Source organism: Coregonus clupeaformis, unplaced genomic scaffold (genome assembly GCF_020615455.1).
Source record: "Coregonus clupeaformis isolate EN_2021a unplaced genomic scaffold, ASM2061545v1 scaf0001, whole genome shotgun sequence".
NCBI lineage: Eukaryota > Metazoa > Chordata > Actinopteri > Salmoniformes > Salmonidae > Coregonus > Coregonus clupeaformis.
In genome coordinates, this window is record NW_025533456.1 from 1,680,226 (window position 1) to 1,706,659 (window position 26,434).

Here is a 26,434-nt window from a genome sequence, read left to right on the forward strand (position 1 = left end):
GTGCTAGCTGTGCCACTAGAGATCCTGGTTCGATTCCAGGCTTTGTCGTAGCCGGCCGCGACCGGGAGACCCATGGGGCGGCGCGCAATTGGCCCAGCGTCGTCCAGGGTAGGGGAGTGAATGGCCGGCAGGGATGTAGCTCAGTTGATAGAGCATGGCGTTTGCAACGCCAGGGTTGTGGGTTCGTTTCCCACAGGGGGTATGAAAAAAAAAAAAAAAGTATGTATGCATGAACTGTAAATCGCTCTGGATAAGAGCGTCTGCTAAATGACTAAAAATGTAAAAAATGCAATCAGAAAAAAAATATGCACAAACATTTCAGAAATGTGCAGGTCTTGATAAAACTGAACAGTAACATCTATCTACAGAATGTAGCCTAGGGTGCAGATGATGCAGAAATATATGGCCAATCCTATGACCATAACCTGCTCAGCTCACAGTACTTCCTGGTAGGCAGAAGAGGGCGCTATTGGGCGTCCAATTTTGATCGTGTCATACAGAGTCTGAGGCTAAATGTGACAGACAACCAAGAAGAAACTGTTTCAGCATCATGAAAGGTAGACAATTTCCAAAGTAGACTACATGGTCTGCCATTCACTCATAGACTGTTTTATTAAATTTTTTGTTCAAAGACATCAGGTATGACCATTCATGTCTCGCTCTCACCTTGTTCAGTCTTGGGTCAGCCAGGTCATCCACAGTCCCTCTTGTCTGGAATAAAAACAGAAATAGATACTTAAACCCATAAACACAATGGATGAACATTGCACAAAAACATAAAAATACACAGCAATCAGAAATTACAGTAGGCTACACATACATGGGTTTACACACATTCAGATACATAATAACGGCAATGCATACTTACATCTTTAATTGTTGTGTTGCCCATAACATCCGAATATATTGTGTTGTCAATTTGATATGCTGTGTTTGACAAGAACAAAATATCAACCAATCAGATAGATACTAAACAGGACATCCACAAACATAACCAGTAATTAATAAATGAAACACTGATGAGGCTCCTCTCAGTTTTTCAAATTTCCATAATATTCCAAGGCCAACGTAAAAAAAATAAGTATTTAATTATGCTTATGCAACATCATAATCATCCTAAGAATACTTGCAGAGCCACCTGAAATGTGACTTTATATAGTTGAGGGCCCCTATGCTGTACATACCCGTGTTACGGCGGCCCCTGCAGTAATACACTGCCACAGCTACATTGAGGATCAGCACCACTGACACTCCGATGCAGATGCTATACCACACCCGCCCTGTAAGATAGTCAATAATATCACCCATGTCAATGTTATGCTATTAGATCATACAGTATAACTACAGTCCCTGCCAAAATGATTTACACTCTTGGTAAAGATGAGCAAAAAATACTATAAAATGAATAGCTCACATACTGAGCTATATTGTATGCTGCAAATATTGGGAAAATTATATTATTTTATACTAACACATTTGCTCAGAGAAAGAGATGTTGTTAATCAAGTAATCATTTTCTTCTCAAAAAGATAGGTTTCAAAATGATTGACACCCCTGTTTTCAATACTCCAGCACCCTCCCCTTGTGAGGATGACGACACTGAGCCTTTTTCTAAAATGTTTTATGAGATTGGAGAACACATTGGGAGGGATCTTAGACCATTCCTCCATACAGAATATTTCCAGATCCTTGATATCCTTCGTCTGTGCCTATGGACTGCCCTCTTCAATTCAAACCACAGGTTTTCAATGGGGTTCAGAGACTGAGATGGCCATTGCAAAATGTTGATTTCGTGTTAAATTTCCTGGCAGAGGCAACCAGGTTTTAATCATGAAGTACTTTGAAAGGCTGGTTATGGCACACATCAACTCCATCATCCCAGACATCCTAGACCCACTCGAATTTGCATACCGCCCCAACAGATCTATAGATGATGCAATCTCAATTGCACTCCACACTTCCCTCACCCACCTAGATAAAACTAATACCTATGTGAGAATGCTGTTCATTGACTACAGCTCAGCGTTCAACACCATAGTCCCCTCCAAAATCGTCACCAAACTTGGGACCCTGGGACTTAACACCTCCCTCTGCAACTGGATCATGGACTTCCTGACGGGCCAAACCCAGGTGGTGAGGGAAGGCAATATAACATCCTCGCAAGGGAGGGTGCTGGAGTATTGGAAAAAGGGGTGCCAATAATTTTGACACCTAAAGTATCTTTTTGAGAAACTAAATCATTAATTGTTGAACAAAATCTCTTTCTCTGAGCTATTATGTTAGAATAAAAGAATATAATGTCCCCCTCTTTTGAGCATACACTATAGCTCAGTATTTGAAGTATTTATTTTGCAGTCTTTTTTGCTCATCTTGATCAAGGGTGCCAATACTTTTGGAGGTGACTGTAAATGAAGCTCTAAAACATGTCTAACAGAATGTTAAGAGAATATTACATTATATATGATATTTGACAACATAAGCATATCAGCACACTGAAGTGTATGGAGTGGATTATTATGATATCTACTTACCTGGGGTGGTTGTGTCATTACTACACTTCACTGTTGTGGAGGCAGATTTCTCACTGACTAGGTTGGAGGCAGTGCAGGTTACACTGATGTCTCCGTCTGCTGGTGACAGAGAGAAGTGTATCTGCTGGTCGTCCCTGTACGTCTCATTCCCTCTCTCCCAGGTGTAGGAGAGGTTGGAGCAGACTGACACGTTGCACAGCAGCCACACTGAACAGGACTGGTTGGCCAATAGCTTGATGTCCGTCTGGATAACCATCTTGGATATAGGCGCTGACCAACCAGGAGAGAGAAAGAGAGAGTTATAATCATTCTCCACGGTCTAGCAGATGATAAAATATAAAATGTAAAAAGTAAGATGTTGTCAATAACACTACAGTCACAGACAATTAAATCAAACAATGAGAAAAATCTGATAGCTGTCTATTGTGGACCAAACTCACCCTGTACTGTTAGTATGTATGTAGTAGTTGACTCTTCCCAATTTCTCTCATAGGTTGCAATGTAAGTTCCCCTGTCTTTTTCACTCAGATTCTTAATGCACAGAGAGTGGTTCACTGGATTATATTCCACTTTCTCCATGTATTTAGGAGAGACCATTTTGTCAGCAACTATTATGGTACTATTGACCTTCCAACTTTGGCTTGCAAGCTCCTCCGGTGGTTCTTCTACAGGCAGGCACACCGAACCCCCCTTCAATCCATACTTCTCCTTTGTGACTTCAGCCCAGATCCCTAAAGAGAGAGGAATAATTTGCACCTGTTTTTTCAGTGAGGGATAAAACACCAAAAACAAACCAGGCTAAGACATGAAACTGTGTTCCAATGTATTATTTCTCCTGACTGCTTTTTTACTTATTTATTCTGTCCTCAATAATGAATTCCTTTTGGGTGCACCATTTATTAAATCTGGCCCTTGAAGACCACTTGAAGCCTTTCCAACTATCTGACTTTTTAAAATATATATACTGTGGACAATGTTCCCTAAAAGAACATTCAGAACTGAGCAGATTTCAGGTCTGCTGAGCGCAAAATTGAACATTGTGAAAATACTGTGTAACTTCCAGCGCACGGGTACTATAAACAATGAGGCTGTACCCACTTTAAGTTACAGTTTAAACAGTGGTCAAGTAGGCTACTGTAGCTATTTGATCATAATGTAGGCCTACCAGAGTGGCCTACCATCACAAACAATGGAGAAAATGTATCCCATAACATTTTAACATGGAAATATAGTGCATTCGGAAAGTATTCAGACCCCTTGACATTTTCCACATTTTGTTACATTACAGACTTATTCTAAAATGGATTAAATTGTTTTTTCCCCCCTCATCAATCTACACACAATACCCAATAATGACAAAGCAAAAACAGGTTTTTAGAAATGTTTGCAAGTTTATATAAAAAAAAAAAAACTGAAATATGACATTTACGTAAGTATTCAGACCCTTTACTCAGTACTTTGTTGAAGCACCTTTGGCAGCGATTACAGCCTTGAGACGTCTTGTGTATGATGCTACAAGCTTGGCACACCTGTATTTGGGGAGTTTCTCCCATTCTTCTCTGCAGATCCTCTCAAGCTCTGTCAGGTTGGATGGGGAGCGTTGCTGCACAGCTATTTTCAGGTCTCTCCAGAGATGTTCAATTGGGTTCAAGTCCGGGCTCTGGCTGGGTCACTCAAGGACATTCAGAGACTTGTCCCGAAGCCACTCCTGCGTTGTCTTGGCTGTGTGCTTAGGGTCATTGTCCTGTTGGAAAGTGAACCTTTGCCCCAGTCTGAGGTCCTGAGCACTCTGGAGCAGGTTTTCATCAAGGATCTCTCTGTACTTTGCTCCGTTCATCTTTCCATCGATCCTGCCTAGTCTCCCAGTCCCTGCCGCTGATATTGCGTTGATTCGATCACAATTGCCACAGTAAAGGGAAATGTTGATAGTGTTAACTCAACATGGGGGAAACTCTAGAAAGTTGAGTGAAGTTCAATCTCGTGCTTCTCTCCATGGGCTGATATTTATTCTGTGCTCTGTGTGGCAGTAGCGCGGCCGCATACGCACACCGCTTAGAGGATACATTGCAGTTTAGAGGGAACATTGCAGTTTAGAGGGAACATTGCAGTTTAGAGGGAACATTGCAGTTTAGAGGGAACATTGCAGTTTAGAGGGAACATTGCAGCTTAGAGGGAACATTGCAGCTTAGAGGGAACATTGCAGCTTAGAGGATACATTGCAGTTTAGAGGGACATTGCAGTTTAGAGGGAACATTGCAGTTTAGAGGGAACATTGCAGTTTAGAGGGACATTGCAGTTTAGAGGGAACATTGCAGTTTAGAGGGAACATTGCAGTTTAGAGGGACATTGCAGTTTAGAGGGAACATTGCAGTTTAGAGGGAACATTGCAGATTAGAGGGACATTGCAGTTTAGAGGGAACATTGCAGCTTAGAGGGAACATTGCAGCTTAGAGGGACATTGCAGTTTAGAGGGAACATTGCAGTTTAGAGGGAACATTGCAGTTTAGAGGGAACATTGCAGTTTAGAGGGAACATTTCAGCATAGATGGAACATTGCAGCTTAGAGGGAACATTGCAGCTTAGAGGGACATTGCAGTTTAGAGGGAACATTGCAGCTTAGAGGGAACATTGCCTGTGAGGATGAGTAGAAACCACAGAATGTTCATTTTAAAAGTGTAAGAGATGCAGTCTGGCATTGTTCCCTGATCTCTGTCAAAGAGTGACTAAAAAACATCTAAGTGACTGTAGCAGTTTTCCCCACAACACTTCAATATGATCCTCAACACTTCCTCGCCTCCTCAGTTTACTAAACATTAGGGTCTAGATTCAATCCGGACCGCACTAGCCGACGCCACGTAGTGGTTGCTTTCACTGTATCGGAGGTGGAGCTGAGGTGGAGCATTAGAGCTTTCAAATCCACAAGTGATTCCCTGTGTGACCTTATTGCGGACACTGCCCACAATAAATAATATTTAACCCTGTAAAGACATTTGTTTATTATAAAAAGCTAAAATGTTGATACAAAAACCTGTCATTGGAAATAACAAAGTTATTTGTGGAATATTAGGTTTCTACATTGTGTAAAAGCACTGCCTATAGACGGGTTAGTTGAAAATGATGCACACACTTCGGGTGTGTTCGTAAATTCAATCTGGAGTGCCAGTTTGCGTTCAGAGTGCGCTCTGGGCATTCGTAAAATTCAGATTGTTGTCAGATTGTCTGTTAGTTCGCACGCGTTCTGACCACACAACGGTAGTCAAGCACCCAAGCTAACTGGCTAACATTGGCTAGCTTGCTAGCTACTTCCAGACACAAATGAGAGAATACCTCACTCTGACCATTTTACTCGCCATAGCAGAGCTGATTAGGCTGTTTTCATGTTATCCAGAGAATTGGTGACTGTAACTGTTCTGCTGGCAACAATTTCATTACGCTTTTTTGCTAACGTTTACTGACACCGGCCATATTCAACGGGTGTTGAGCGTTCGTAAATTAATCAGTTATTCTGCGCTCTGTAGATAGCCAGAGTGAATTTATGAACACACCCGATCAACATGGCAGAAAGTCTGTGTGTTGTTGTGATTCTGGATGGCCAGATAGCTAGCAACAATGACATGAAGCTGCCATGTGGTGAATCGTAGGTTGCTCATTTCAGCTAGTTTTATCTTGTTCTTTATATCATGTCTTGTTTTGCCAATAAGGCTCAAATTTGATAGCTAACCAATAACTGTAATGACAAAGATATTTATAACTAACCCAAGATGGTTCATCTGTGCCGTTTGCAAATGAAGCATAGTGGCAGAACAAGCAAGGAGCATGTATTTGCATATTTCCATTAGGGAACGCCTCCATTGTGAAGTGCATGTGTGCACAGTAGAGGTTGACACAGGAGTGAATATTCATTCCAGTCCCGTCTTGTCCTGTCCTAATTATCCTAACCTGCCACGTTAATTCTCCTAACCTGCGTAATACGTCGAAAAGTCACTTCTGCTAGTCAAAACGGGTTTGTTACCTTGATAGAACAGTCTTGGTTTCCACTAATGCGATACAGCCGCTCTGCTTGTGAGTAGCCATAGCAACTGCTCCGTTTGGCTGCTGCTTGACGCTCAGGAGACAGTTGCTTGTACACAGCTGATAACGACCACATTATGTGATTTTGGCAATGAAGACAGCGCTTGTACTTACCCAGAGTCGGATGAACTCATAGATATTGACATGTGTAATTGTGCACTGCACAAACTCAATTTGACCTTGCAATCCTTCTAAACAACGCCATTTAAAAATAAACTTTGTGTCAAGCCTATAAAACTTAGTGCATTGTGTTTGTAACTGATTCTAGTTTTGGGAACAGAAAACATTTATTGAGATCAGATGTTTCATCTATGAGAAAATTAGCAGAATGTCGGCCTAGTTGAACCTAGTTCCATCCTCTCCCACTACCTGTGACTGGACTTCCTCTCACTACTATATTTGGTGGTGAGAAAATGTTCTAAACGGATGCTTCAGCTTCATAGCCCATGTGATGTGTCTGGGTTTTGCCTTCTGTCTGTGGTAACTATCAGTGGTGTAGTGGTGCCTGGAGAAGTGGGTATACTCTAATTTTTCCAACATTTTTCCAAACCACACGCCCGGCAAAGGAAAGGCGCCATTATGTGAAAAATTATATGTGAAATAGAGATATTCCTAAAATGATAAATCCCATATTGGTCTTTCACAGTCAGGCCAACCCAAGCTGTACTGTGCAGTAGGCTAATAGTAGGCCTACTATTGAAACAGAAAAGCTAAGTCAGAAATTCACAGGTTTCAGATTAACCCACATTTTTTTCAGGGTTTCGTTCTCAAAGTCACACTTTTTTTTTAAACTGAAAAACAACAAAATTGTATTTTCTAAGTCCATAACAATGCTTAAACCACATCAGGAGACCACTTTCGAGGTCTGGGAAAAATCGAAGAAATGTAGATGACCCTTTAATTCAAGTGTGCAGGCACCTAGCACTACTGTTTGATTACCGGTGTTTCTGTAACACATGAGATGGAGTTACGGATTGACGCAAATAATCATGATATCATTCTGACAGGTAGGCATAGGCTACTTTTTAGCTAGTTAACGTTTAATAGAGACGTTTTTTTGGGAAAGCCTTTCAATCTACCAGAAGATGGTTAGGCCTATCATTAGTATCACTATATTTTTCCTGTTCCTGAATTGTTTAGATTCTGGATGTTTTACATCATATTATGAGGCATGTCTTACCTTGCTTCAAAGTAGCCTATAGGCAAAAACCCACCATAGAAACGGAGGGGCAATTATTTTTATAAAGACATAGTCATATGCATTCTCCTGTTCTATTGTTTTTTTTAAATCCTCTTTCTAAGGGATATTTCCATCTCTGTCCATGAAACCGCTTGCATGTGCAGTGCACATTTTAAAACAGTGTTTTCCCGCAAATTGCATTTTGGAACATTCGTGCGTAGTCCTTTGCTGCGGCTAAAATATTAAGAAATAATAGTTTATCAACATTTTAAGCTAAACAATGTGATTTGTTCCATCAGCTCTATTGTTATAAGAGTCTAAGCCCTTAGATATAAGAAAGATCAGGAAACATTTATATTTTTGGCACTAAACAGTCTCCATATACTGTATACTTCCATTAATTTTTTCAACTGGTACCGGGAACCTACTGACGAGTCTTGTGAGGCCTGTGGGCGGTCTAGATTAAAACAACCAACATGTACTGTACATGTTTGTGAGAGTCTCACCTTTCCACAGATGGGTCATATTAGTATGTAGCCCAAACTGTTCCCGACGGAAGATGCTTGTGGAGCAAAACACCATTGTGTTCGTGAGAGTCTCATCTTTGTAGGCAAAAGATGTTCAAACTCTTCAGACGATTTTGTGAGAAGACCGATTTTCGGGATGTCTCATGGTCTGACAAACACTGCTCTAGCTCTGTCACCTTTCACCACAGATGTGGAAGTGTGACATAGGCGGATGAGGTGGATTGAGATGCATCCGATGCAAAAATTTATTCATACTATTTCATCCTTCCACAAAATGTAGTCCCGACACAAATCTAGGGTTGCTACCCAAGCCAGCTGATTGTTCGTTCTATCGGTTCGGTTGCTAGAGACGCGACCCAGTCGTTCAGTCTTTTTGTTCTTTATCTATGGACTTGAACCAGTCGTTCGTTCTAAATGTTCCATTGCCATACTGTCTGGCAACGTTCTTATCCCTTGCTTGCTAGCTAGCCAACTACGGCTAACTTACAGTCATGTCAGAAAGTGCAGCCAGAATAACAGCAAAGTAGCTGCATTTTCATTTGTTAAACTGTTTTCTAGTGACATTTATTTGGATACATCCACAACAATGAGCTAATGAGGCGCGAATTCGCCTGGCATAGAAAATGTGCTCACTCGTCAGGACACTGTTGTTCAGAGGAGCTAGCCAACAACACAGCTAACACAATCACTTCAAACTGAAGCTGGAAAGACTGCAAACTAGCTGCACTTCGTTTAGTTTTACCTTTTTTCAATTGACATTTCTTTGTATTTATCCATAAAAAAGATGCCAGCTGATTCATGATTTCGACTGGCTGAGAAAGGCTGCCTGTCTGTCTCATCCTGACAGCTGGAGATAAAATTTGAATATTGAAACAATGTTGCAAATGTTGGAGACAGACAGCAAGGTTTATACAAATCTCCGCTAAATGTTAGTCTGAAAGAAATGTGAGATAATGTCTAGATGCTTTTTATAATGGAGATCAAGTTTATAAAGTGCCTGGCTGGACTGATGAGACAGTGGATTGCGCAGTCAAATGGAACAGAGTAAATTGGCATTTTAACGTCATAGATTTAGATTTAGCCGGTGGTAACTTGTGGAATAGACACCGGCTGGAATGCGGTTTTAACCAATCAGCTTTCAGGATTAGACCCACCCGTTGTATAATGCCATACAATAATTAGCTGCCTGCTTTTGGACCTAAACTTGTCGCCTGCCTTCCCGCCTTTGGGACGACTCCCATTGTTAGGGCAACATGAGCATCTCGTCATTATATATGGCGCTCTGCTCTCAATAAAGACAGCCAGCCATACAAACAGCCTTCCCCTGCATGGTCCTAAAGTCAGTGAACGTTATTCCGCTAAACTGCATTTGCCTTCTAATAGCGATTGGAATGATTTTAGTTGTTTCTGTGCCCACAAATGTCTGGATATAGACCTACTGGTAATTAAGTAACCAGGGTCCAGTTTCCCAAAAGCATCTTAAGGCTAAATTCATTGTTCGAATCTTCGTAGGAGCATCTCCGCCCTGTTTCCCGAACCCATCGTTATTAACGTTGCACTTGAAAACGCTCATAATCTAACGCCTACCTCAGACCACTTGTAGAACAGTTAAGTGCGTCGTTAGATGCTGTTTCGACACCCGACGTCACTTTATACACAGAAGATCTCCGCTAAACATAGAATCTCATGTTTTATCCGTCTCTCTGTGACCGCGGATAACTTCTAAACAAAGTTGACTTCAAATACAAAGTTGTCAATGTCTTTGCAATTGATACAAACAAGCCATTATAAAAACATGCTTCAAATGAAAACCAAGATGACTGCATTAAAATATAAACCGTAGGCTATAGGCCTATTTCAATCATATTGAAATACCTACATTTCATGTTCAAACAATTTAGTTCTATTTTGCTCCTTGTCGTCTACTGTCTGTAATTTGTCTGAATATATTTCATGCAGAGCACATGCCCATTTGCCATGGTATACATTAGACCTATTTGTTGTTTTTCTGAACCAACTGCCCGCAAATCTCATCTATGCTTCAAAACCAAAAAGTGGGTCTTGATTGTTGACCAATGACCAGTCATCAGCAGCGGCGGACTCGCATATCCAGATTAGTGACCAGAAATAACTTGCTTAATTTATTCCAGTTTGCCTACAAAAAACAGAGTAGACCTACGTTTATCATTCATATAAAATACTGTTTAGAAATCTACTACTGTCTCATCTTTGCTAGATTTGATTGATCATGTTCATATTTCAGATAGGCCTATTTGACTGGCAACTGGCCATGTAACATCGCACTGCCTTCAATATTATGGGATGAGGATGTAACATATTCTGTCAAATGTATTATGCTATTTGTGAGGATGAACAGGTTTACCCGACTGGCAACGAGCACTCTGCAGGCAGGCTGCCCTCCAAAGTGATGGCGTGGTGCAGACAGAATATGCTTTCCATCTGATCCTGCAACCTAAGCTACAAGTAGGCCCCGTATGATTTTGCTTTCTCTGGACGCCAGAGAAGTGACATGATCAGTGGTATTAATAGGTATCACATATCAGTTTGCAAACTGTATTTTGAAAAAAAAATATTTGAGTTAATAAATCCATATACAAACATGGTGTCTTTTTTGCTGTCTTGAGTAAAGCAGCTCCAAAATGCAGGTGTTTCAGCCTAGCTCAGTGCTTTCTGTGGTGGTTGGGCAGCCAATGGAAAGGAGAGAGCGTAGGGGTTGGTAATGTTCTCTAGTTGCGCCGTGATTGGCTCAGTGTCACTCATGGGGACACTACATCACCGCAAAATCTACGGAGAGAGCTCGAAAATGTGCCTCACCCTAATAATTTGGTCTCTTTCCCCTCATAATTTAGCCTACTACTATGACTTGGTGGTGCACATGTAGCCCATAGCCTGTTTTAGATAAATGTCATCATCGAATATTGTAAGAGCTTTCATTGTCTGCTTATATGTCCCCTTTATTTATCCTATGGTTCTGACTTGGTGTACAGGGAGAATACTGTAAGAACGGCCCATGTTCTGAATTCTGTCGCTGTACATTTCTAAAGTGCTGAACAAATAGTTATATTGACTACATCAGTCCTAGCTCGCTCATTAATGTCTTAATCAAAATTATGGATTGCCTCTTATTGGCTTGTTGTCCCCTTTGTCACGGATTCTGCCGAGGCTGCTCCTCCTCCTTGTTCGGGCAGGCTTCGGCGTTCGTCGTCCCCGGAGTACTAGCTGCCACCGTTGAATGTTTCTATGTTTGATTGCTTTTGTCTGTCTATTGCACCTGTGTCCGTTTGTGTCTGATTATGTGTTCTATAAGTTGCCTGTTTTGTATTGGTTAGGTTATGTGTTGTTTTCGCATGTCAGTTAGTGCTGCGTGTTTGCTCTGTTTGTTGTTTTGGAGTTTACGCACAGTTTGCGTAATCGCTCGCCTCTGTGTGTTTTTGAGGCCGTTTGTTATATTTTTGCCTAGTGGTTAACTAGTAAACTTTGTTGGACTAAGCTTCGGTGTCCTGCGCCTGACTTCCACACCACACTTACATCAGCCCTTGACACCCTTATGCCATATTTTGTACGTCTCAATTGTCAGTAGAAACCACATTTGTTTAAGCAAGTCAGCCATATCAGCTATTTTTTTTTTAAAGGCAGTAAATGAGGCTGAATGAGCTGTTTCGCTGCCAGACAAGGCTCTGCTGATAGCCAGGTGTAGCAGTGGTAAGGTGTTGGGACTGCTGTTGGGACTCTGCTGTTGGGACAGCTTTATGTAGGCCATAACAGTTTGTGGGTACCGTTTGTCAACGTTATAGTCCAATTAAAGTATTGTTTAGCGTTGTGTTGTGTAGTGGCTTTGCTGGCATGCATCCCCAAAAAATATTTGGACTTTTTCCCACCAAGATTGACCTGCTAAAATTGCCACTGGACATGATAGCCTGTATCCCTAGTTGATATTGGCTGCTAACATGAATGACTTTCAGCTCCAAATGCAAGTGTAAAACGCAGTTTTTTTCTGTAGTCTACTGGCTTTAGAAAAAATGCATCACCATTTATAACTTTAATGACAGACTACATTTGCGCAGCGATTGTGCGCGCGTGTTTGCATGTGTGCATGTGCGTACGCAGGGTTGCAAGTTTTGTACCATAAATGTTTGGGGTCCTTGGGTCAAAAAAGTTTCAAAACCACTGGGATACATGATAGTGGAAACAAATGTTGAGGGGTTCGATATAATAATGGTAGGCTACAGTATTTCTTACAATCTTCTATTTTGACTGGAATTGTGTTGGTCATTGTTAATAAGTGCAGCATTTATTCAAGTTGAAAATAGTTTTGCAAAATACTTTACTCATCAGATGTCGCTGCATTCCCCTCTTCTTGTAATACTTTCTCAATGAGTCTGTGACTCAGGAATTGTTTTTTTGGGGGGAGGTTTGCAAATGTGCCAAATCAGCGATTTAGGCCTGGTGCATTTGTCACACCAGTCTTCGCTTTGGCTCCCCCTCCTGTCCAGCTCATGCGTTCAGCGTCGCCGACCATCTAGCTGCTGCGGAACCTGCTGCTGGCAAACGCCCCTCACTCATCAACCCCGGACTTGTCTCGTCATCATTACACACACCTGGTTCCAATCCCCACTCTATCACTGTATACATACTCCCTCTGTTTTTGTCGGTCATTGTATATGTTACTTGTTTTCCTGAGAGGAATCGCGCCTACTATTTCCTGAGTACTTAATATTTTGCACTTTATGTTTGCCCTGTGCCTTTTTGTTTATGAAGATATATTTTGAGCACAACAGCGTTTGGGTTTCGTCTCGCTTTGATCTATGGTGCTTAAATAAATTCAGTAGTTCTAAACCTGTGACTGCCTCCTGCCTACTCCTCTCCACACCAGTGACTACTGTCTCATCTTTGCCAGATTTGATTGATCATGTTCATATTTCAGATAGGCCTATTTGACTGGCTACTGGCTACATGTCTAAAGATAGGCAGCTGTAATATCGCACTGCCTTCAATATTATGGGATGAGGATGTAATATATTCTGTCAAATTTATTATGCTATTTGTGAGGAAGAACAGGGCTACCCGACTGGCAACGAGCACTCTGCAGGCAGGCTGCCCTCCAAAGTGATGGCGCGGTGCAGACAGAATATGCTTTGTGCAAGGCCCTGCTAACATGGGCGCAAGGATGTGCCAAATCAGTGATTTAGGCCTAGTGGATTTTCATTGGGTAAGCATTAAAATAAGCCTTAGCCGCCTCAATATTTGCAGCCGTAGGGTGGTAATATCTGTCTAGGAGCTGATCCATCGTCAGTAATGTGAAATAATTCTTATATTAAGGTAAGATTTGAATGGAGAAATCTGATCAGAGAGTAGCGCTGACTTTCTTTCGATTTTGAAAGACATGTTACATCTTCATCCATTGTAGGAAATGGTTAGGGTGAGGGGGTGTAGCTCCAATTTAAGGTGTGAGCATAGAGATGTATAGAGATCTCAACGTTGTATCCGTCCCACTATGGCGTCTGTGAGCGCACGGGCAGCGCCATTAAGTCCATCTCCATTTTGAAGTAGTCTTCTACTACTTCTATTAGTTGGTAAATAACCTGAAAGGGTGTATTGTGCCACCTGGAGTGTTTGAACAGGTATAAATCAGTTATGGAATGTTTGCTTATGTGTATAATTAATTGGCTGATCCCTCCTGATGACCTGATGTAGTTATGTGATCTTTCCTTAACTCATAGGAAGTCCCACCCAGTTGACTACTTAATGGTGAAATTCCTCAATGGCTCTTCTCATGCTAAAACTGGCTTTTGGGAACTAGAGTCCTCTATAAATATCTATGTGTGTGACTGACAAACTGAAAACCACTTCCTGTTGACTGAGTTCTGTGCTGAGAATAAGTGTTTAAAGTTCTAAGTGTGAAGTTGCTTTGTATCTGATTCGCTGTATTTCCATGGCAAGAAAGAATGAACTTTTTCAGGCCCACATTTATAATAACATGTAAATGGAACTGAATCATGTCCAGGTTGATAGAGACTCATGTACATTTGCAACTAAAGGCTTTTTTGTGTCTCAGGTAGATTTCTTTAGAAAATGTTCCTAATTTTCATGATCTCCAGCACAATACCAGTGTCTACATATGTAGAAACGGCCACATTTGTACGTTTTGTAGAAAAACATATCAAGTTAAATTTCTCTTCGATGACCTCATAAAATTAAAACCGTTAAAACACTTCGCAGTGACGTGGGGAGCAAGAAAATAGAAAGTCGTTGCAGGTTTTGAAAATCACTGTTATGCTTACTTTCAATCCTATCCACAGAATCATTTTTTTAGGACTTTTCTTCTTATGTTTTTAACCACAGATCATAGAAACGCACCTTTTTCACTTTTTTAGACACTGGTATAGTGCTGGAGATAATGAATATGAGGTTGAAAAATGGCGGAATTGTCCATTATATAGACACTAAAATAACCATTCATTTTTTTGTATTTTTTCAGCTTTTCAATTTACACTGAACAAGCTGAACAAGCTTCCGAAAATAATTTAGACGTATACACTGAAACGGTGACTGAGTTTATCAGGAAGTGTATAGGTGACGTTGTGCCCACTGTGACTATTAAAACCTACCCTAACCAGAAACCGTGGATAGATGGCAGCATTCGCGCAAATCTGAAAGCGCGAACCACCACATTCAACCATGGCAAGGTGACTGGGAATATGGCAGAATACAAACAGTGTAGCTACTCACTCCGCAAGGCAATTAAACTGGCAAAACATCAGTATAGCGACAAAGTGGAGTCGCAATTCAACGGCTCAGACACGAGACGTATGTGGCAGGGTCTCCAGACAATCACGGACTACAAAAGGAAAACCAGCCACGTCGCCGACACCGACGTCTCGCTTCCAGACAAGCTAAACACCTTCTTTGCCCGCTTTGAGGATAACACAGTGCCACTGACGAGGCCCACTACCAAGGACTGTGGCCTCTCCTTCTCAATGGCCGACGTGATTAAGACATTTAAGCATGTTAACCCCCGCAAGGCTGCCGGCCCAGACGGCATCCCTAGCCGCATCCTCAGAGGATGCGCAGACCAGCTGGCTGGTGTGTTAATGGACATATTCAATCTCTGCCTTTCCCAGTCTGCTGTTCCCACATGCTTCAAGATGGACACCATTGTTCCTGTACCCAAGAAAGCAAAGGTAACTGAACTAAATGACTATCGCCGTGTAGCACTCACCTCTGTCATTATGAAGTGCTTTGAGAGACTAGTCAAGGATCATATCACCTCTACCTTACCTGTCACCCTAGACCCTCTTCAATTTGCTTACCGCCCCAATAGATCCACAGACGATGCAATCGCCATCACACTGCACACTGCCCTATCCCATCTGGACAAGAGGAATACCTATGTAAGAATGCTGTTCATTGACTATAGCTCAGCATTCAATACCATAGTACCCTCCAAGCTTATCATTAAGCTTGAGGCCCTTGGTCTGAACCCCGCCCTGTGCAACTGGGTCCTGGACGTCCTGACGGGCCGCCCCCAGGTGGTGAAGGTAGGAAACAACATCTCCACTTCGCTGATCCTCAACACTGGGGCCCCACAAGGGTGCGTGCTCAGCTCCCTCCTGTACTCCCTGTTCACCCATGACTGCATGGCCAGGCACGCCTCCAACTCAATCCTCAAGTTTGCAGATGACACAACAGTAGTAGGCTTGATTACCAACAATGACGAGACCGCCTACAGGGAGGAGGTGAGGGCTCTGGGTGTGTGGTGCCAGGAAAATAACCTCTCACTCAACATCAACAAAATAAAGGAGATGATCGTGGACTTCAGGAAACAGCAGAGGGTGCACCCCCCTATCCACATCGACGGGACCGCAGTGGAGAAGGTGGAAAGCTTCAAGTTCCTTGGCGTACATATCACCGACAAACTGAAATGGTCCACCCACGCAGACAGTGTGGTGAAGAAGGCGCAACAGATCCTCTTCAACCTCAGGAGGCTGAAGAAATTCGGCTTAGCACCTAAAACCCTCACAAACTTTTACAGATGCACAATTGAGAGCATCCTGTCGGGCTGTATCACCGCCTTGTACGGCAACTGCACCGCCCACAACCGCAGGGCTCTCCACAGGGTGGTGCGGTCTGCCGAACCCATTACCGGGGGCAAACTACCCGCCCTCCAAGACACATACAGCACCTGATGTCACAGGAAGGCCAAAAAGATCATCAAGGACATCAACCACCCGAGCCACTGCCTGTTCACCCCGCTATCATCCAGAAGGCGAGGTCAGTACAGGTGCATCAAAGCTAGGACCGAGAGACTGAAAAACAGCTTCTATCTCAAGGCCATCAGACTGTTAAATAGCCATCACTAGCACATTAGAGGCTGCTGCTGCCTATTGAAATCACTGGCCACTTTAAGAAATGGAACACTAGTCACTTTAATAATGTTTACATATCTTGCACTACTCATCTCATATGTATATACTGCATTCTATTCTATAATATTCTACTGTATCTTAGGCCATGCCGCTCTGTCATTGCTTTTCCATTTATGTATATATTCTTAAATCCCATTCCTTACTAGTTTTGTGTGTATTGGGTATATGTTGTGAAATTGTTAGATATTACTGCACTGTCGGAGCTAGAAGCACAAGCATTTCGCTATACCCGCTATAACATCTGCTAAACACGTGTGTGTGACAAATACAATTTGATTTGATTTGATTTGTTTCAGCATGATAATGCACGGTCCCATGTCGCAAGGATCTGTACACAATTCCTGGAAGCTGAAAATGTCCCAGTTCTTCAATGTCCTGCATACTCACCAGACATGTCACCCATTGAGCATGTTTGGGATGCTTTAGATCGACGTTTACGACAGCGTGTTCCAGTTCCCGCCAATATCCAGCAACTACACACAGCCATTGAAGAGGAGTGGGACAACATTCCACAGGCCACAATCAACAGCCTGATCAACTCTATGTGAAGATGTGTCGTGCTGCATGATGCAAATGGTGTTGACACCAGATATTGACTGGTTTTCACGCCCCTACCTTTGAAATTGTTGCATGTTGCGTTTATTTTTGTATGATATTAAAACTCCACCTTCAAGAAAAGTCACTGAATTTGTGAAATTAAGATCATAATTTTATTCTGTGTTGTCACGATATGTCGTTTCGTTTTAATAATTTTATAGTAATAACTGTACACATTACTCAACAGCGTCTTTACTGTAACTCATCTAGATTGTCCTCCATTTAAATGTAATACATCTCATTACGTTGTGGTTGGAATTCATGAAATGATAGCTGATCATATTAACCAAGTAAACCTGGCAGTTAAATCATGTAAAAAAAATTGTCATTAACAACACTGTCATTACCGCCACAAAATGTGTTGGTAATTACTATTTCCAAGTTATTACCATCAGTAATTTGTGACTTTTGTATAACTTTTGTATCAAATGGGTTTACCCCTGCTTAATACTGGCTATCAAATTATTTTTTATTGTCAATCCAGTATGGCCTTAAATTGAATGACTGACATGCACATGATTGTAAGATATCCTGCTTTCCAGAAGCACTGCAAAACGATGAGAGCGCCTGTTCATGGGTTGCATGTTTCGTCACAATATTGTTTTAAACCATTAATTTTGGACTAATGCCCGAACGAGCGTTCTACTCAATGCATCGTCAATAAGCGCTGATGGAAGAGTTCATCAAAAGTGCATTGCAGTGGCTTGGAAATACAATGCCATTCAAAAGGAGGCCAATAATTTGTCGTCATTTTGATGTCGCCAGATTGACTTTGGATGCAGCATAACGTTAGCTATTTAGCTAAGATTGAGGGGAGGACAACATATTTTAGCTAATGACAAATTTGCAATTTGTCTAAAGTCAATTTGAGGACATAATAATGCTGGCAAAGTTGTTTGCTACTAAATATTTGACTACTTTAACAAAGTAATCGTATTTCCAGGGACTAGTGTAATTTAGACTAAACAGTCGTTAGCCTCCGTCCAGATTGACTGGGCTTATCACTATTTTACGGCACCACTATTGCACCTCCAGTAGAGGGTGGCTTGAGAACGCTCATAACAATGGCATGACGCGACCAAGTGATGGAGGTGCAACCTGGCAGTGTGGTGCCAGGACAACAACCTCTCCCTCAATGTGAACAATACAAAGGAGCTGATCGTGGACTACAGGAAAAGGAGGGCCAAGCACGCCCCCCCATCCATATCAACGGAGCTGCAGTGGAGAGGGTAGAGTGCTTCAAGTTCCTTGGCGTCCACATCTCTAAGAAACTATGATGGTCCAAACACACCAAGACAGTCATGAAGAGGGCACGATAACGCCTATTCCCCTCACGAGACTGAAAAGATTTGGCATGGGTCCTCAGATCCTCAACGTTTTACAGCTGCACCATTGAAAGTATCCTGACTGGTTGCATCACCTCTTGGTATGGCAACTGCTCGGCCTCCGACCGCAAGGTGCTACAGAGGGTAGTGCGTACGGCCCAGTACATTACTGGGGCCAAGCTTCCTGCCATCCAGGACCTCTATAACAGGCAGTGTCAGAGGAAGGCCCTAAAAATTGCCAAAGACTCCAACCACCCAAGTCATAGACTTTTCTCTCTGATACCGCACGGCAAGTGGTACTGGAGCGCCAAGTCTAGGGCCAAAAGGCTCCTTAACAGCTTCTATCCCCAAGTCATAAGACTGCTGAACAGTTAATCAAATGGCTACCCAGACTATTTGCATTGATCCCCTTATTTTATTCTTATTTTTTTCACTGACTCTTGTACAGGCTCGATGTACACTCACTGGACTCTAACCACACACCCATACATACTACACTAACACACACACACACACACACTGTACATACATTCACATTCCCTCACACTCCTCACATATGCTGCTGCTACTCTCTGTTTATTATCTATGCATAGTCACTTTACCCCTACCTACATGTACATATTACCTACATTACCTCAACTAACCCGTACCCCCGCACATTGACTCGGTACCCTTGAATAAAGCCTCGTTATTGTTATTTTGTTACTATTTTTCCTTCTGTTTATTTAGCAAATATTTTCTTTCTTACTTTTTTTAAACTCTGCATTGTTGATTAAGTAAGCATTTCATGGTAAGGTCTACACCATTTCTATTCGGTGCATGTGAGAAATAGCTTTTCAAATCAAATAAAAATGTATTGACCCAACCACACTAGCACAGACAGAATGTGTTTAATTAAAAAACACCATACATGTTTATCTGAATATAGGCAGAGGTGTTATCACACAGTAAAAAAAGTAAATGTTTCGAGGTCTCCAACTAATTACTGACAAGGCACTCCACATTCAACACACACCATTCAAAAACCAACTAGTAAGTTAAAGAAAGCTAACTGCAAGCAAGCACATGTAATACATGCTGTACAAAACATGAGCAGGAGAAAGTAAATAATCCATACAATACTAACCATAGTGGAGGATAGAGAGTAGGAGTATTCCCTGTTTGGAGAAGCAGGAGAGGGGACCACCAGACATCTCTGTTAGGTGTTGTGTGTCTGTTTCCTCTGGCTGTACGTCCCCCTCATCTATCTCTGACTGGTAGCTAGAAGTTGACTCACCAAAACCCATGAGAGAGAGAGAGAGCAGAGACTTCATTTGATGGCTGCTGTTCTATAAAAGACTCCCTATATGTTAGTTGAAAAAGAAGTCAGTCTATAGTTGCTCTCTGAAAATACCTCCTTTGCTCGTCTTGAGAGTTAGATGATGAGGAGTGGGTGTGTTCAGGGTCTGTCACTGTCTGATGGTGGTAGTTTTGGAGCATGTGTTTCCTAGCTGCTGGTTGTTAATGGTCATGGTATTTTACAGATACCGCTAGCTTTTGAACTTTATGAGCAGACGAGCGAGAGAGTGACACCGCCGCAGGCAGACCTGGCTCTCATGTGCACTCTGCCCACAAAATGAGCTGCACTTCCTAACCTTCTGCAAAATGTATGACCATATTAGAGACACATATTTCCCTTACACAGACCCACAAAGAATTCCAAATCCATTGGGTGAAATACCACAGTTCGCCATCACAGCAGCAAGATTTGTGACCTGTTGCCAAAAGAAAAGGGCAACCAGTGAAGAACAAACAGCATTGTAAATTCAACCCATATTTATTTTCCCTTTTGTACGTTAACTATTTGGACATTGTTACAATACTGTCTATAGCCATAATAATTTGAAATGTCTCTTCCTTTGAACTTTTGTGAGTAATGTTTGCTGTTTATTTCTAATTGTTGATTTAACGTTTGTTTATGATCTATTTCACTTGCTTTGGCAATGTAAACATATGTTTCCCATGCCAATAAAGCTATTTGAATTGAATTGAATTGGATAGAGGATGTGATAATAGTGTGTATGTGCAGTTCTTCATGTTGGCGTCATAATGTGATAATACAATATGATAGTGTGTGTGTGTGCAGTTCTGCAGAAGGGTTTGCATGACTTCTCCTGCATGCTCGTAGGTCAGTGTTGCTGAGGTACATGAAAAACCTGCCCACTTGTGTGTATTCAGGAGGAAGTGGTTCCTAGGTTACTTACAAAGGTTCTCCTTCTATGTTTCGATTAACATGTTGTGATGTAACTTTCTGTGACTGGTGGTCTCCAATCGAGCTGATTCTGTTTTCTCAGGAGCAGTGACCATAGAGATCCTATTAAATTACTAGAGGGGGTATGTCATAGACACTCAAAGTTCCAAAATGGGGTCAAAATGGCAGCCATTTTGTTCAGGTACAAGTCCAAACCAGTCTAATTGGAATTAATGGCAGACTAGGCTTACTACTGATTTTACTTATGCAGGAAAATAAAAGTAAGGCATGTAATATATCAGAAATTGTGTCATATAATTATTGTCAACCTAAAATACAGTCAAATAATTATAAATACACTTTATATTGGTTTTATACCAATTGTCTGTATAAGTAGCCTCTAAAATATACACAGATTTGACAAAACATTAAGAACACCTGCTCGTTCCATGACATAGACTGACCAGGTGAATCCAGGTGAAAGCTATGATCCCTCACTTGTTAAATCCACTTCGATCAGCATGGATGAAGGGTACACAATTGAGACATGTATTGAGGTGAATGGGCAAGACAAAAGATTTAAGTGCCTTTGAAAGGGGTATGGTAGTAGGTGCCAGGTGTGTCAAGAACTGCAACGCTGCTGGGTTTTTCACGCTCAACAGTTTCCCGTGTGTATAAATAATGGTCCACCACCCAAAGGACATCCAGCCAACTTGACACAACCGTGGGTAGCATTGGAGTCAACATGGGTCCTGAGGAATGCTTTCGACACCTTGTCGAGTCCATGCCCCGATGATTGAGGTGGTTCTGAGGGCAAAAGGGGGGAAGGGGTGTGCAACTCAATATTAGGAAGGTGTTCCTAATGTTTAGTATACTCAGTGTATGTGAACAGACCATAAATGTCTACATTTGTGTATTATTGGAAAGCTGTCACGCTATTATGATACAATATCAGTACATGTTGCATTTAAAACTTTTCTTTGTCCTATTGTCAACTGATTTCAACCAGTGTATGGCTGTGGATTGCATTGTTTGAATGGAATATTGGCATACACTACCGGTCAAAAGTTTAAGAACAACTTCTCATTCAAGGGTTTTTCTTTATTTTTACTATTTTCTACATTGTAGAATAATAGTGAAGACATAAAAACTATGAAATAACACATATGGAATCATGTAGTAACCAAAAAAGTGTTAAACAAAATATTTTATATTTGAGATTCTTCAAATAGCCACGCTTTGCCTTGATGACAGCTTTGCACACTCTTGGCATTCTCTCAACCAGCTTCATGAGGTAGTCACCTGGAATGCATTTCAATTAACAAGTGGGCCTTCTTAAAAGTTAATTAGTGGAATTTCTTTCCTTCTTAATGCGTTTGAGCCAATCAGTTGTGTTGTTGTACAGAAGATAGCCCTATTTGGTAAAGACCAAGTCCAGATTATGTCAAGAACAGCTCAAATAAGCAAAGAGAAACGACAGTCCAATATTACTTTAAGACATGAAGGTCAGTCAATACGGAACATTTCTAGAACTTTGAAAGTTTCTTCAAGTGCAGTCGCAAAACCCGTCAAGCACTATTATGAAACTGGCTCGAATGAGGACCACCACAGGAATGGAAGACCCAGAGTTACCTCTGCTGCAGAGTTCATTAGAGTTACCAGCCTCAGAAATTGCAGCCCAAATAAATGCTTCACAGAGTTCAAGTTACAGACACATCTCAACATCAACTGTTCAGAGGAGACTGTGTGAATCAGGCCTTCATGGTCGAATTGCTGCAAAGAAACCACTACTAAAGGACACCAATAAGAAGAAGAGACTTGCTTGGGCCAAGAAACATGTGCAATGGACATTAGACCGGAGGAAATTTTCCTTTGGTCTGGAGTCCAAATTTGAGATTTTTGGTTGCAACCGCCGTGACTTTGTGAGACGCGGTGTGGGTGAACGGATGATCTCTGCATGTGTATTTCCCACCATAAAGCATGGAGGAGGAAGTTGTTATGGTGTGGGAGTGCTTTGCTGATGACTCTGTCTGTGATTTATTTAGAATTCAAGGCACACTTAACCAGTATGGATACCACAGCATTCTGCAGCGATACACCATCCCAACTGGTTTGGGCTTAGTGGGACTATTATTTGTTTTTCAACAGGACAATGACCCAACACACCTCCAGGTTATGTAAGGGCTTTTTGACCAAGAAGGAGAGTGATGGATTGCTGCATCAGATGACCTGGCCTCCACAATCCCCCGACCTCAACCAAATTGAGATGGTTTGGGATGAGTCGGACCGCAGAGTGAAGGAAAAGCAGCCAGCAAGTGCTCAGCATACAGTGGGGAAAAAAAGTATTTAGTCAGCCACCAATTGTGCAAGTTCTCCCACTTAAAAAGATGAGAGAGGCCTGTAATTTTCATCATAGGTACACGTCAACTATGACAGACAAATTGAGGAAAAAAAATCCAGAAAATCACATTGTAGGATTTGTAATGAATTTATTTGCAAATTATGGTGGAAAATAAGTATTTGGTCACCTACAAACAAGCAAGATTTCAGGCTCTCACAGACATGTAACTTCTTCTTTAAGAGGCTCCTCTGTCCTCCACTCGTTACCTGTATTAATGGCACCTGTTTGAACTTGTTATCAGTATAAAAGACACCTGTCCACAACCTCAAACAGTCACACTCCAAACTCCACTATGGCCAAGACCAAAGAGCTGTCAAAGGACACCAGAAACAAAATTGTAGACCTGCACCAGGCTGGGAAGACTGAATCTGCAATAGGTAAGCAGCTTGGTTTGAAGAAATCAACTGTGGGAGCAATTATTAGGAAATGGAAGACATACAAGACCACTGATAATCTCCCTCGATCTGGGGCTCCACGCAAGATCTCACCCCGTGGGGTCAAAATGATCACAAGAACGGTGAGCAAAAATCCCAGAACCACACGGTGGGACCTAGTGAATGACCTGCAGAGAGCTGGGACCAAAGTAACAAAGCCTACCATCAGTAACACACTACGCAGCCAGGGACTCAATTCCTGCAGTGTCAGACGTGTCCCCCTGCTTAAGCCAGTACATGTCCAGGCCCGTCTGAAGTTTGCTAGAGTGCATTTGGATGATCCAGAAGAGGATTGGGAGAATGTCATATGGTCAGATGAAACCAAAATATAACTTTTTGGTAAAAACTCAACTCGTCGTGTTTGGAGGACAAAGAATGCTGAGTTGCATCCAAAGAACACCATACCTACTGTGAAGCATGGGGGTGGAAACATCATGCTTTGGGGCTGTTTTTCTGCAAAGGGACCAGGACGACTGATCCGTGTAAAAGGAAAGAATGAATGGGGCCATGTATCGTGAGATTTTGAGTGAAAACCTCCTTCCATCAGCAAGGGCATTGAAGATGAAACGTGGCTGGGTCTTTCAGCATGACAATGATCCCAAACACACCGCCCGGGCAACGAAGGAGTGGCTTCGTAAGAAGCATTTCAAGGTCCTGGAGTGGCCTAGCCAGTCTCCAGATCTCAACCCCATAGAAAATCTTTGGAGGGAGTTGAAAGTCCGTGTTGCCCAACGACAGCCCCAAAACATCACTGCTCTAGAGGAGATCTGCATGGAGGAATGGGCCAAAATACCAGCAACAGTGTGTGAAAACCTTGTGAAGACTTACAGAAAACGTTTGACCTGTGTCATTGCCAACAAAGGGTATATAACAAAGTATTGAGAAACTTTTGTTATTGACCAAATACTTATTTTCCACCATAATTTGCAAATAAATTCATAAAAAATTCCTACAATGTGATTTTCTGGATTCTTTTTTCTCATTTTGTCTGTCATAGTTGACGTGTACCTATGATGAAAATTACAGGCCTCTCTCATCTTTTTAAGTGGGAGAACTTGCACAATTGGTGGCTGACTAAATACTTTTTTTTCCCCACTGTATGTGGGAACTCCTTCAAGACTGTTGGAAAATCATTCCAGGTGAAGCTGGTTGAGAGAATGCCAAGAGTGTGCAAAGCAGTCATCAAGGCAAAGAGTGGCTATTTGAAGAATCTCAAATATAAAATATATTTTGATTTGTTGAACTACTACAGGATTCCATATGTGTTATTTCATAGTTTTGATGTTGTCGTATCGAGTGAGTGGTGGCAATTATTGCTGATGAACAAAAGGAGTCTGCTCATACTGAACGTTGATCATAAGGTTTATTCAGATCACAAGCTTCAGCATGGGTGACAGACTCGCGAGGTCTGGAGAGCAGTGTCCTCCCATTCTAGGGGCTGCTCTAACTCTCCAGACCTCGCGAGTCTGTCTCCCATGCTGAAGCTTGTGATCTGAATAAACCTTATGATCAACGTTCAGTATGAGCAGACTCCTTTTGTTCATCAGCAATAATTGCCACCACTCACTCGATACGACAAATGGCGAGCTTGCCAGGAGGGATTATGCAATCCTTCTTTGCTGCATTTGGAGTCGCCAAGCTAACTCAAGCTAACTTCGGTCTGGAGTCATGACCCGACTAAATGCAGCTAAGTTGTTGGTTTTGTTACTGCTTGTGTACACTGGAGGAATGTACCCTTATGACCGTGCCTCAGGTGGTGTTTTTGCTGATGACTGGGGTCTGGCTAATCATTATACAAATTTTAAAAATAGCGCAAAAGTGGTTAGAGTTTAGGGATTGTTTATAGAGATGTGTTGCTTGAATAGTAAGTCAAGAACAGTCGGGGCCAAGATATGTATACAATTTTAGAGCATTGCAGGTTTAGATAAGCCCTCGTGACGAACGGGGCGACCAACAGGGTGGGCCAAAATCCTGGCAACGCATTATGAGTTTCAGGTTCAGTCTGGGACTGAGGGTTGGTGGGACATTTTTTGGGGATGGCTTACTCAACTTCTGTTCGACGGGATAGTTGCATTGGGGGGGATCGCTCATAGAAATAGCCATACCCACGGCAGAATAAATTTAGGGCAAACGAAACAGTAATCAATTAAAGACGCAATGCTGGGTTTGTTACATGTTGTAGGCCGCAGTTAGCTAAAGGTTAATGCTAATTGCTAAATGCTAATTGTGTTGCGTGCTACATGATAACTTCAACCTTAGAGGTCCACTGCGATGGATTCAAGCCTCTTAAACTTGTTTGTATGTGGTGGAACTGAAAGTTCTACGCAAATGTGAGCTCTGTTATGTGTAATTTTGTGAGTATAAGGTATAAAATAGTGAAGCTGTAGCGTAATGCTATCGTGCTATGGTATGGTAAGCATGGGCTTAGGTGGATGTGCGCATGCGCTTGATTTTACGGGGCTAAAAACTACGACATGAGGTCGCGCTGAGCCTACAAAACAAAATGGTTGGTTAGGGTCATAGGTCCCATCTGGGGGCTGCAGGGAGACGGAGAAACACACAGACAGAGAGATTTTAGCACAAGTATTCTAGTTTAAAGATTGGTTAAAGATGAAACTTGTGGTGTGTCCTATTGAATTGATAAATTAAATATATGTTGGCGAAGAATAATGCATTGAATTAAATGACGGA

The 26,434-nt window shown here is 41.9% G+C and overlaps 1 protein-coding gene across 2 annotated transcripts; it reads right to left on the reverse strand.

The window, feature by feature from the left end:
• Positions 1-228: 228 nt before the first annotated feature.
• LOC123482970 (T-lymphocyte surface antigen Ly-9-like) lies at positions 229-20,222 on the reverse strand. Of its 2 annotated transcripts, XM_045212223.1 has the most exons (8): positions 20,072-20,222; positions 19,805-19,938; positions 2,972-3,262; positions 2,532-2,801; positions 1,185-1,280; positions 869-927; positions 667-711; positions 229-509 (listed from the first exon to the last, which is right to left on the reverse strand). In XM_045212223.1, exons 1-8 carry the CDS (start codon positions 20,155-20,157, stop codon positions 435-437), a joined length of 1,056 nt encoding a protein of 351 aa, XP_045068158.1. In that variant the 5' UTR covers positions 20,158-20,222; the 3' UTR covers positions 229-434. The 2 variants fall into 2 exon arrangements, with proteins under 2 accessions (XP_045068158.1, XP_045068160.1); XM_045212225.1 differs by lacking the exon at positions 869-927.
• Positions 20,223-26,434: the final 6,212 nt, after the last annotated feature.